General features: G+C 34.2%; 1 protein-coding gene across 2 annotated transcripts in view; it reads left to right on the top strand.

Annotated features, from left to right (window-relative positions):
- Positions 1-13,519, top strand: part of LGR4 (leucine rich repeat containing G protein-coupled receptor 4) — an 81,593-nt gene that overhangs the window by 40,199 nt on the left and 27,875 nt on the right. For both annotated transcript variants that reach the window (XM_034417221.3, XM_060687640.2), the window contains exons 2-4: positions 2,903-2,974; positions 8,849-8,920; positions 10,129-10,200. In XM_034417221.3, coding sequence (XP_034273112.2) covers positions 2,903-2,974; positions 8,849-8,920; positions 10,129-10,200 — 216 coding nt within the window. The remainder of the gene's footprint in view (positions 1-2,902; positions 2,975-8,848; positions 8,921-10,128; positions 10,201-13,519) is intronic.

Raw genomic sequence — 13,519 nt, 5'->3', positions numbered from 1 at the left:
GAGTAGTATGTGATCTGCAGAGAACATTAGTTTTTTAAAAAGTGCACATGACTGCATGATAGCATGCTTTTGCTTACTTTGTTACAGGTGAATATTAACTACTTAATCTAGAAGAAATCAAAGTTAAATGCAGTGAGAATGGGATACAGTGGTAACTTGGTACTCATAGTTAATTGGTTCTGAGAGGTTCGATGAGGACCAAAAATGATGAGTACCAAACAGATTTTTCCCATAAGGAATAATGTAATGAATCCCAAGGCAGCCGCACCAACAAGTTGTAGCCTGTGCGTTGAGTATCAAACAAACCATAAGTACCGCAGTGGTGGGTTGCTACTGGTTTGCCCCGGTTCGGGCGAACCAGTAGCGGCATTGGCTGGAGGCTCTGCCCACCTGGCCAGACGTCATCAAAAATGCTCTGCACACGAGCAGAACCTTATGCGCAGAATCACCACATGCTTCCAATAGCGAACTGGTAGCACCGGGAGTACCGGGACAACATTTTCGAGTCAAAATGCATTGAGTACCAAATTTGATAAGTTTCAAATCAGTTGAGTACCAAGTACCACTGTACTTTAAAAAGTATTCATAGTAAAGGAAGAAATACTGTAGGATTAAGAATGTATGGATAATGAGCGAGCGTGAATTGAATAAAAAAATAATCCCAATTTTAAAAAAGTATATTGAATCCAAACAGGAAGCTGGGGTGCTAGTTGATTGAAAGAACTGTGTTTACAAACCCAACGAACTGTCTAGCTTTTAGTCCCTATCAGCAGGGCCGGATTTAGATGAAAAGAGGCCCTAGGCTGTTCCACTTATGAGGCCCTTTCACCTATTGTGAAAGTGTAATTTTAATTTTGCTAACAATTTGAATGTAGGCCCCTCTTGATCTTGAGGCCCTAGGCTGAAGCCTAGTTAGCCTATAGGAAAATCCGGCCCTGCCTATCAGTGTTAAAAGTTGTTTTCAGCATTCATTTATGAGATCTCTTTGGTCTTTATATGATTCTTTATACATTTTAGCATCTAAATAAAAGTAATGGGAGAGACTGTCAGTTTGAGGATAGGGTATCATCCCTATTCCGATCATTCAGTATATGAATTTTCAGCTACTTTAATTTATGGTTTTAATTGATGTTATCTATTATGGTGAGAAAGGGGAAAGACAAGAATAATATGCCAGTACATTAAGGGCCGTCTGGACATAATAATGGAAAAGGCAATTAAAATTAAGTTGTATTTATTTTTAATTATTTCTATTTCACCTTTATTATTTTTACAAATAACTCAAGATGGCAAACATATTCAACACACCTTCCTCCTATTTTTTCCCCACAACAGCGACTTAGTTAAGTGGGTTGGACTAAGAGAGAGTGACTGGCCTAAGGTCATGTAGCGGGCTTTCATGGCTAAGGTGGGATTAGAATACTTGTATGATAGCTAGAATTTGTTCAGATTGTTAAGTAGGTAGACAGACTTATTCATTTGAACCTATTCATTTAAATAAATACTGTTCTAACAGTCTGGGTCATTAGCCTCCTTTTGCATCCTCCCTTCCAGTGATGTGACTTCAAATATTAAAAGTAATTGATCATCCACAAGGACAACTATCCTACTCAATCTCTCTTCCTATGAGAGCAACAAATTGCTTTGCATACCTGTCATGTCAGCACTTGTCTGCATCTGTTTGTGGACTGAAATTCAAGTCTCTTTAAAACAATTATCTTGAGCTTTTTTTAAAAAAAATATGTTTTACGGAAAAGTATGACCATGGTAGAGCTGAGACATGTTCTTACTATATACTTATCAGCTTGACGGGCTTAATTTTTCAGGTTTGAATGTGTTCGTATCTGCTTTTGCTTTTGCTTTCTTTTAAAGGAAGAGATTGTTATGCATATTTAAATTCATGGTGCTCACTTAAAAAAAAACTTTCAGTAGTAATACAAAAATAGTTTTAATAAAATGCAGAGTTCATGTCTACATATGTGTCCTGATAACTACAATCAAAGAAATGCAGTGCAGTTATAGCTCTGAGTTGGTGAAGCATGTACAACTATGTACCTAAATTAGTACTCTTACCTGAATTAAGATAATTTTATATACATTTTAAGTTCTTGTTACATTTGATGCTTGTTAAATTTGTATATGAAAGATACAAGATACAGATGCTCACCTCAAACTTATCGGGCTGTTGGGTAAATTTCTAAAGTAAGAGCCATAAAAAGAAAGAAATCTAAATTGTTATAAAACCATTGTTTCCTATTCTATCCAGACATATTTTTCATTCTGTTCACCTGGTCTTTATTCTGTTTTTCCACCTCAGCTACCTACACATAACTCACTTATTATTATATGCCAAGGGTACGCTCAGTTGTCCAATTAGCCTGAGAAGAATGTTTTATGTGTATGTTCTCAAGTCCCTGGATTGTCTTCCTCTTGTGTATAGTTGATTCATAGAATTGACACTCAAAAAGTCATGTAATTGTCAAAATACTCAAGAGTTTTTAATATGTATTTGTGCTTATTTGGTTTTGGGGTTTGCCATTTAATATTTTCATTATTATGCCAGGTTACAATAATCTTTGAGCTATTTTAATTTAATGCTCTCTGCTCTTAGTTGTTTTCTTGCGGATGATTCATTACCCAATTAGGTAACGTCATCAGTGCTAGTAGGAGTGGGGTTTGTTTGTTTTCTTGTGGATAACAAACCCCACTCCCTACTAACACTGATAAGTTATCTAGCTGGGTAATGAAATGGCTGCAAGAAAACAACCAAGCTCAAGAACACCAGGGACCTCATAGTTTAACCCTGAGCTACAAATACTCTGTTAATACTTTAACTTACTGATCAAAATAATTCTATCACAGAATTGTAATTTTTGTTTTGTTTTTTGTTCTCCACATTTAGGGACATCAGTATGAACAATATAACAAGATTACCAGAGAATGCCTTCAAGAATTTCCCTTATCTTGAAGAACTGTGAGTATTAAATCTAACATACTTTGTGATATGGAAAGTGAATGAGTGAAGGAGATTGGCTGAAGAATTCCTTTAAAACTAAATAATGAAGAGTAATGATACTGTGCTAATGAGAGAGAAAACATATTTCTTCAAATACCATTTGCACGAGACCTTTTCATAGTAATTATTTTAATTGTGATTCCAGTGATGACATAGTGCAATTATAGTGTTGCCCAAAGGCAATATGGGAGTGTCTAATTACCACAGTTTTAAATGGAGCTGTACTATATTGATTGCATAACTTATATACAATATGTGACAAATTCTTGTGCTTACCATGTGTCAGGAACATCTGAATGATAGGGAAAAATTGCCTTGTCTAATTTAACAGCTGAAAAGCCAAAAAACAAACAATAAAAACCCTTTCATTTCTCCAATCCTTGCCACTATATCAGAGGTATATTTCAGCATTCCTAAAAATAGCTAAGCACAGATTCCCAAAAATCATTAGGGCAGACCTAGATCATCTAAGGAGATGTGGTATCTTCATAGCTTATCCAATTCATGATCCCAGCTTATCAAACATTTACTAACTTGTTTGCTTAATTTGGATACATGAACAAGAAAAAAGTACCAACTCTTTGTTTTACAAAAATGTCCTGTTACTAGATAGACATGATGAAATTTTGTCTCATTCTTAAGAAAAAATTAAAAATAAACTGTTGTGTTAAGATTAGCCAGGTCACTTTATCCTGGGCCTGTAGCACACAATTTGTTGTAAACTTCAATCATTTTAAATTTCTGGTGCAACTTTCTAAAATTTTGCAATAATTTAATATGTTTCTTTTAATGTTCATATTGTCCAATTGAAAAAGTCATGGAGAAAATATAGATAGACAAATACACACACAACACACACACACACACTTTTTAATAGAATAGCCTGCATATTGGCTATATAGTTGTATGAATAGGATCAATATATACTGCTCAAAAAAATAAAGGGAACACAAGCAGAAGACATCCGAGATCTGAATGAATGAAATAGCCTTATTAAAAATACTTTGTTCGTTACATACAGTAGTTTTGTGTTCCCTTTAGTTGTTTGAGCAATGTATAAACTATTGTATGTAAAGAACAAAGTATTTAATAAGGCTATTTCATTCATTCAGATCTCGGATGTCTTCTGCTTGTGTTCCCTTTATTTTTTTGAGCAGTACATAATTTTCTCACTATATGGCATTGGACTTAGATGTTTGTGAGGGGAACTGCACATTTCCAGATCTCTTTTTGTTGAAGGAAAGCAAGATATATAATGGACAATGTTTTTAAATCACAGAAATTAAGAGGAAAAGTTCTAAAATTCCCAGGAGCATAGAAACTGAAAAAAGCCTCACCTAGCTATTCAGTCTAAATTGTCTCTTCTATTAAAAGGCTCCACCCAAAGACAAAAGCCTCAAGGAAAGCCATCCAAATTGTCTTTATTTCTAGAAAATATTTTGCTGACCTTTGATGCACACTGTAGTTCACAGAGTAGGATAGGCTGACAAACCTGAAACATCTTTTACTACTTATAAATAAAACAATTACCAGTAGTACTTGGGAACTTTATCTTAGTAGTTGAGAACTTTATAAGTGAGAGCTGTATAGTCATGTGGGGCCATTTGTCTGCACTTTAAGACAGACATTCAGAACTCTTGTACTATCTGTAATATTTGCTGTTGTAAACTTCATAAAAATATATTATGGGAATCAGAACTTGAGAACAAATTCTACAGAATATTGCAAATATTGTTAAAAGTATGCCCAACCAATTAGATGAAGGTTCCTTATAAAGAGGGCCTATTGAATCCCTTCTATTATTCAGGCATGGTCCACATTCTTTTTTTTATAGTAGTTTAGAAATTATCTTATATTCAAATATGCAAGTTGACTAATATTTATAGCAGATTTCCTCCTGTCACATTTGTTATATTTGTTTGTTTTCTCCTTCATGAGGAAGTTCTTTAATTCACGTTAATTATTATAAGTGTAAACAAATGAAAGAGTTATAGTTTATACATTGTTTATGCCAAGTGTGTATATATAATTTACTTAATAATATTAGTATTTAATCTGTAGCATGCTAATGAATATAATGGAAATTCTTTCTTTTGTGGCAATTACTCTTCTGAAAGTAATTTATAAAAAACCATTACAGAAGACTATCAAGGACTTTGCCATTTCCTTTAATGATATATGTACTCTTTGTAATGTCAACATGAATATTAGGGCTGTGAAAATCATTATTGAAAGCTCGATACAGCTATTTTAAGGTCTGTTTTACTGTTCTGAGCACTTATGTTACATATGCACCTGCCAAGATTCCTTTACAAACTGTAAATCAGCTGTAATTAGTATGTTGCTGCCCTGGGTATTAGACGGGGACTAGAATCCCTGGAGAGTTTGACAGCTGTCTTGCTTTCCCTATAAAATATCCACAGTTCTGTACAAATGTATTCTACAAAATTATTTTTAAAAAACTTAAAACAGTTGTAGCTACTCCTCTACTTACCCTAAATGTATTAGCATTAAAGGATTTAAAATCCCAGAATTTGGAGTTCTTTGTCATTCAAAAGTGCAGAAACTGTTACAATAGTAGCGATTATTCAAGTTCAAGATGGCACCACTTTTAGTAACAACAGAAAGAAAAGACAAAAATCATCCTTAGGAATATACAAATGAAAAGACACTCAAAGAAGTGAGTGTGTACTTAAGGATGTGTTCTTGTAAAGGGCGGCGGGGGGGGGGGGCAGGCAGATGACTCTGATTACATATAAAAAGCTTTTTTGGGAATAAAACAAGAAAATTCATGATATGAAGCTGGATCTAATCTAATGTTTTATAGCTGTGCTGAGCATTTAAAAGTATTTTGCAATGAAAAGCCCTGTCTTGGATTGTTAAAGTAACTGCATTCTTTGGAAGCTTCAAAGCCCATCCCATACTGTCTATGCATTTCTGAGTGTGGACAGCTTTGCTGGCAGTTTTGAAGGAAGAGTTGTCTGTGTACACTTATGTGTACGCAGACATTTGGGGAAAGTAAAGCAAAAGCAGCCAAGTGAGCATTCCAAAATCTGTTGTAGCACTTTCAAAGCAATGCTTTATGTCTACTTTGGAACCAACACTTTCAGATTCTTGGTACAGAGTATTGGATTGTACTTTTCCAAACTTCTCCCTTTTCAAAAACCCACATCTGGATAGGCTAAGCAAATCTAAATTCTAGAACTCCTATAATTGTACTGCTGTCAGTAATCTCCAGTTACTTGGGCTTGTGCCTGCAGCTTAATTTTTAACTGGGGTTTTATTTTACTTTTGTAGGTGGCACCATGTAATATCTCTTGAATTTTAATTAAATTTTATGTAACCATATTGCGACTCACTTTTTAGTTTTATAGCATTTCTCCCCCAGTTTTTAATACCATCTTTTACCATCTATAGTCACTGTGCTTACAGGTTCTTGGGGCTTTTTATGATATAGTTGCTGATTCTACTATCTCCAAATGTGTTGATCAGAGATAGAAATAAAAGCAGATTGTAATTATTTTTGATCAAGTAGTCACACATTTCTGCTTTGCTCTATCTCTCAAAGCAAGTAACATTAGTCTGTGAGAAGAGATATTTCTGCAAGAGGAATATCATTTTATTAAAGAAGACATGATATCCTCAGTAAATATGGTTTTCATATCACACTAGAACATAATTCACTAAAGATGATCCTGTCATTGAATTAATATGATTGACACAGTCCATCAGGACAGTATATGATCTATTCTTTCTTATTAACTGGATGCAAAGTATGTTAGAAAAATAAATATATACACTTCATTTTAATATGCTCTAAAACATGGCAACCTCTGTATCTTTAAACTCATTTTTTAAAATAAATTGTCTTAGCTGTGTGTTCACCTATTCACAGTGATACACTTAAGCAGGTACATGTGGCCGATTAAATTGCTTTTAATTTACACCCTGGAAGATGGAAATTGCCCATAATTTGGAACAACCATTAGACTGAATTATTTGTTTCAAGATATCGATTGGGAGCTTGTTTCAAAGTAACCTGTAAACAACTTAAATAAGTTTCAATTTTATAATACCTAAACTGCCCCTGCCTTTTTAAAAAAGAAGATTAGTTTATCACCTTGTTGTCTATTTTTGCATGATTTACATTCTTTGTGGGGAAAAAATATAATGAATTTTTTACAATAAATATCAGCTGAATAAAATGTTATGCAACCTTTCCTTGAACTTCAAGCAAGTTATTTGTACAGCTGCACAACTCCCAGATGCTTATATAACTATAGAGAAGGGTCATTACATCCATGTTATAGAAAGGAAACATCATGCTCACTGGAACAGAAAAGGATGGCAGGGGGAGGGTTGAGCAAAACAGAGGGTGTAAATTAGCAGGGGCTCCTTGTCTGAAATCAAAATTACATCATTCATGTTTTTGTGGTGTGCTTGTATTTCCCTTAGTAATAGTAATGAATGATGATTTTGTTCTTCCCTCTGCCTTTGAACTGTGGTGTGGAGCTTTAACAGGATTTCATCTTGTCTCTCATACTATTTAACATTAAATTGGTAGATGGGACAGGGGAAACATCTTCAGATTGAGGTTTAGCGTCATGTAGCTTTAGCTATGAAATTGCTTGAAAGAAGCATAAAGAACTGAAACTAAAAGCTAAAGAACTGAAAGTTAATCAAAGCAGGATGGAATTATTATGAGAAAGATTAGAGTAATCAACTAGCAGGAAAATATTTTAACTTTATCTCAGTTTAAAGTGTTCTATAATGCAGACACGCACATACGTGCATGTACACACTTTACAATAAAAAAGTAATTGCTAACCATTTGTTAAAATAACTGTGTTCCTATAGCAGATCATCTACAGTGCAGTGGATATAGAAAGTCTACAAACATGTCTTCTAAAATGCCAGTTTTTTGAGATGTAAAAAAATCAGACCAAGATAAATCACGTCAGAATTTTTTCCACTTTGAATATAACATACAACCTGTACAATTCATTTGAAAAACAAAACTGACAAACTATGGATTAAATGGTTTAAACTATTCCATATTATTGATAAAATAAATACATTTATTTATTAGATCCTGCCTTTGAGGGAAAAGTATAGGTGGGTGATAGACAGTTATAAAATAATGCCTTGTAGAAGAAACAAGAGTTAAGTTTTTCCCCTTGTAATTCTAGAATCCAGACATCCTGTTAAATCAAATGGCAAGAGTTTCCCAGCAGGCAAAAAGGTGAACATCATCTATGCACAACACACGGTTAAAGTATATAAAATTCACTGCTGCAAAATGTAGTGGTGGTTACTAACTCAGATGGCTTTAAAAGGGACTTAGCCTTATACTACACAAATTTTACTGTCTTTAAAAATCCTGTTTATAATGCCTGGGATCCTTAGCATCAGTACAGACATTGAATATAATTCCCTTAGAAATCTCATACTGTATCTAATTTCTGAGTATCTCACAACCAGTAAAAAAAAAAAAAAAGAATATTAGACTATGAAGGCCATTGGTCTTGTCCATTCATTCGTGTGTGTGTGTGTGTGTGTGTGTGTGTGTGTGTAAGAATTTTGATTATAATAAAGTACTGTAAATAGTAAATATAAAACTAAGCTTAAATAGGAGAAGACTATTTTGCAGAATGCATATTCACTGTTTTGCTTCCAATAAGGAAATGTGTTGTTGATGACAATTGAATATAAAATCATTGGGAGAGAGTTTCTGGAATGTGTGTAAAAGTTTATTTCTATACTTGCACTTATAATTTATCTATCAGACAAATAGAAATACTATGTATGTATTTTTATTGCAATCTTTTCCAGACGGCTAGCTGGCAATGACCTTGCTTTTATTCATCCAAAGGCCTTGTCTGGGTTGAAGGAACTCAAAGTTCTGTAAGTAATCAAATATCAGTGCTTCATAGTATAATTCTTCTTTCTTGTCCAGTCAGCATGTTCACTGATAGAATGAGCAGAACAATATGTTTTTGCTCTAGTTTCTAATACAGTATAGAGCCAATAATGAGAAAAAAGATTTTATTTTTCTCATAATTCAGATGTAACATCAACCGTTTAGTTGCTGAGAAAAAGAAAAATATGTATTTGTACTTCTTTTTTCTTTGAGGGTTTTTGCACAGAATACCATGGTTTCCCGCTTAGACAAAATAGCTGAGGCAAGCTACCAGGGGTTATTTCTTCTGTCATGCTACCTCAAATTGTCTGATGGAGAGCTGAAAGTCAACTAATCTTATAGGTGCTATCCATTTACAGAAATGTTTCTTGCAGGATTTTCATGCGAAATGTATCTATAAATTAGCCAGTATTTTATCCAAGTGAACAAATGCCCCCCTTGTTCCACATTATGATACTAGAGAAAATGTTTTGGGATAAAGAAACAACAACTAGTCCCTGAAGGATTGCCTCTCTCCTTAAAAGTGTTTTCTTTGATTTTTGTTTTTGTTTTCTTTTTTATAACATTAAAAGAAAAACAGATATAACAAGGAGAGTAAGGTTTTCTTAAGAGACACAGTTATATTACTCAGTTATATTAAAGGTAAAGGTTCCCTTCGCACACATATGCTAGTCATTCCCAACTCTAGAGGGCAGTGCTCATCTCCTTTTCAAAGCCGAAGAGCCAGCGCTGTCCGAAGACATCTCTGTGGTCATGTGACCAGCATGACTAAAGGCCAAAAGTGCATGGAACGCTGTTACCTTCCCACCAAAGATGGCCCCTATTTTTCTACTTGCATTTTTTACGTGCTTTCAAACTGCTAGGTTGGCAGAAGCTGGGACAAGTAATGGGAGCTCACCCTGTTACGCAGCACTAGGGATTCGAACCGCTGAACTGCCGACCTTTCGATCGACAAGGTCAACGTCTTAGCCACTGAGCCACCATGTCCCTCAGTTATATTACATGATAGTTATAACATACTGTATGCTATTATTATAGTATATTACTATAGAGCATCATGTTATAATACACAACTACATTTAATTCAGAATTCCAAAATGAGGGAGGAGGCATATATAAAACATAGAGCAGGAAGAAATTGTGCTAAATAATGGGCATCAGTTTATAGCTCTTTCTCTCTTTTTCTTTCCAGTACTTTGCAGAACAATCAATTGAAAACTATTCCTAAAGAGGCCATCAGAGGACTCAGTGGATTACAATCCTTGTAAGTAGTATTGCCTGAACACATTAGTTAGGTTCATATCAGGGGTAGGTTCTACTTACCTTTACTACCGGTTCGCATCGGGAGCATATGTTTTGAATAAGGAAATGTGTTGTTGATGACAATTGAATATAAAATCATTGGGAAAAATGCGCAGATCACTTATGATGGTCGGTGGGTAGAGCCTGCCTCCGGTTTTACTACTGGTTCTTGTGAACCGGTCCGAACTGTGGGAAACCCACCACTGGTTCATATTTTATATTTCATGAACTATTTTGTATTTTGGAAACCAAAATTCACAGGATTGTTCAGATAGCACTCTTAATTGTTGCAAATGCAACACTTTTTAAATTAAAGCTCAAATAAATGTAATAGAAAAGCCTAACGGTATACCCAGCTCAATTATGGAAGCTCCAGAGACTTTATTATAGATTCTTTTTAAATTAATTGATTCATTCATTTTATTACAGGAGGCATACCCTACTATATTCAAGTAATTATAAGTGATTTAATGATGTATAAAATAAATAGAAATATTTAAAGGAATTTATCAAGTGTGGGGGTGGGAGGGGTTGATCTTGGTTAGTCTTTCAATAGTTCTTGAAGATAGTCATATAGAGGCACATAAATTTAAGTAATAAAAACTGTTTCAAAATGCTGCCTCATGTGAATATTGACATTTTCATTTTTCTTAGTTTAGTTTAGTTTAATTTTAGTTTGTTCTAAACAAACTAAGCCACTGGGAATATTTTTTTTTTATTATGGTGGCATAGAAATAAGTTTAATAAATGAATAAATGTGTTAATGGTGCATAGATTCACAATAAGAGTGGGACACTTATATTTATTTTCAAGATTCATTGAGAGGTATTATATTTGCAAAGGGTTAGAGTTCATAGTTGTCTTCCATTTCCACATTTTAAATTGGTGCTGTTTTGACAATATTGTGCTCCAGAGGCAGCCTGGTTAATTATTGGAATTGTGCTTACCAGCCTGGTATGAGGTAGAGAAAGACAAAAGCAAATACAATAAGGAGATTGAGAGCATCTTGACTGGGCTAGCTTCTTCTATATTAGGTGAAGCTACAGAAGATCTATGATGGATAATATTATATATAATGCAGTGCAGAAATCTGCCTTGAATTTTGTATGAGTAATGTTCAGAAGATCTTCCATTTGGCAGTATGCCTTAGAGAAATGTTCTAGGAAATGTTGTGGAGGTTGTCAAATACAAAAGCTATGTGATTAACTTATGAAGAGCATAGCATAATTTCTTGTGACTATATTATGTAATTAACAGAATTTGACCTTTTGAGGAAGGTTTTATTCAAAAAAAAAAAAATGCTTTGAAAATTGTTGAGGTGTGTGGTCTCAAAGTAGATAACAATATGTAAAATACTGGAAATTCTGTTTTTTGCCAACATACTTTTTCACTAAACAAATATTTAATCTACCATCTCATTCCAGAATCTTCCAAATTAAATGTGACTTGGTTGGTTGTCTGGCAACTTTCTCTTCTACATGGGAAGGGTGCTTTAGGGGGATTTTTAATTGATGACAAAATATATTCTTCCTCCTCAGAAGCTTTTGACTTTTTTTAGTTTGGAATAGTTTAATTCCCGGCCTTCAGTGGATGGTTTGATATCTTCTGATTTATTGAGATACACATTTTCCAAGTACTAATTTTTTTGTTAAAAATGAAAAATAATGCAAATCTGCTTTTTAGATCAAAGATTTGTTATCTGAAAGGTCTATCAACTTTCAGGCCCAAGATTAGGTTTATTTGGGGTAACTATGTCACAACCAAGAAGAGAATAATCCAATTGGGTTTCCTGGACAAGGTGTATAATGACTGAAAAGCAATGAAATATTAAATGTTTTTTTTCTTATCATGAGCAGAACAGGGGAAGCTATTATGCTTATGCCCTGTATAATTAAAATTCTGATCTTTTTCTTTGCTCTTCACTATATTCCATTATATCATTTTTGTACTATTAAGGGATAGAGCCTATAATTGTACAGAGATATAACATGTAAAGTGATAATGAAAGCATAATCTTCTTAGAGGTTCTTGATTCATACTGCTTTATTCTTGTGGCTGATTTAGTTTTCATTAGTATTTAGTGCTTGAATTTTATTAAAACAAAAGTTATGTTTTGGTTATAAGTTCCATCTAAATCTCTTGACCAGAAGTAATTGGTCATCCTTTAGAGAAATATACTTACTTGGTTGGCATTGCTTTCTTCACCTTGCCAGAAAAGCACTTTATCAAAGGATGTTGTTATAGCCTTCTATCATGTTCATCGCTCATCACCTCTGTCTTATGCTCTTGGGAATAAATTATCAGTTTGATAAGTTCCTGCATATCACTCAGTCATTTGCATCCTACATTTATATAAGAAATAATTGATCCTTTGCTTTTTCTGTCTGTCTTTTATATACTTTAGAGAGATCTGCTTATGCTTGAGGGAGATCTGCTAGGATGATAAAAAATAAAATTGATATTTTTGCCCAGTAGCCACAATTTTATTGACTAGAATTTAAATAGGTTGCTTATGACCAAATGTTTCAAAGAAAGCTGGAACTTAGATAGTAAGAGAAAGCTCTTACATAAATTGTAGTTTAACTTTATAATAATTATCTTTTCTTAAGATTTTTGTAACCACAGTTCATCAACAGAATATAGGCCATTTTCAGAAGTATAGTAAAAAGCATAAGTACTGTTATATAATAGTACAGCATACAATTCTGCTTTTATATTTCTGCAAATTAATTTGCAGAAATATAATATTTAAAATTCATGAAATGAAACACATGAAAATGTGTTTGAGCAGGCACTTGATAAGCTGAGGTTCTTATTAGCAAAAGTATCAGAGTGCCTAGAACAAGGGGTCAGCAACCTGTGGCTCTGGAGCCGCACGTGGCTCTTTCACCCCTCTGCTGCGGCTCCCTGTCACTCAAAAATATGCGTCCCAACTGCCAATAAGTGACACCTGCCGGCACGTGATTTATTCAGCTTTTCAACCCCCAGTAGGCGAACCATGGATAAATCCAAGAAAAGAAAAGTTTCAGAAGAAAACAGAATGTTTAATTCAACTACATATGCTAGTTTTGTGGCCACCTAAGGAATAGTCAGGCACGGGAAGGGTTTTGTGGCTCCCGGTGTTTTCTTTTCTGTGGGAAACGGAGCCAAATGGCTCTTTGAGTGTTTTAAGGTTGCAGACCTGTGGCCTAGAACATTCGCAAATATTTAGGTTTGTTGGAAAATGGATAAACGTAGCATAGAAACATTTTGGTTCTGGGGTATTATTTGTAGATGCTAAG

This window comes from Pantherophis guttatus, chromosome 1 (assembly GCF_059756535.1).
Source record: "Pantherophis guttatus breed Tessera chromosome 1, ASM5975653v1, whole genome shotgun sequence".
In the NCBI taxonomy this organism is placed as follows: Eukaryota; Metazoa; Chordata; class Lepidosauria; order Squamata; family Colubridae; genus Pantherophis; species Pantherophis guttatus.
This window is presented reverse-complemented; position numbering and strand designations above follow the sequence as displayed.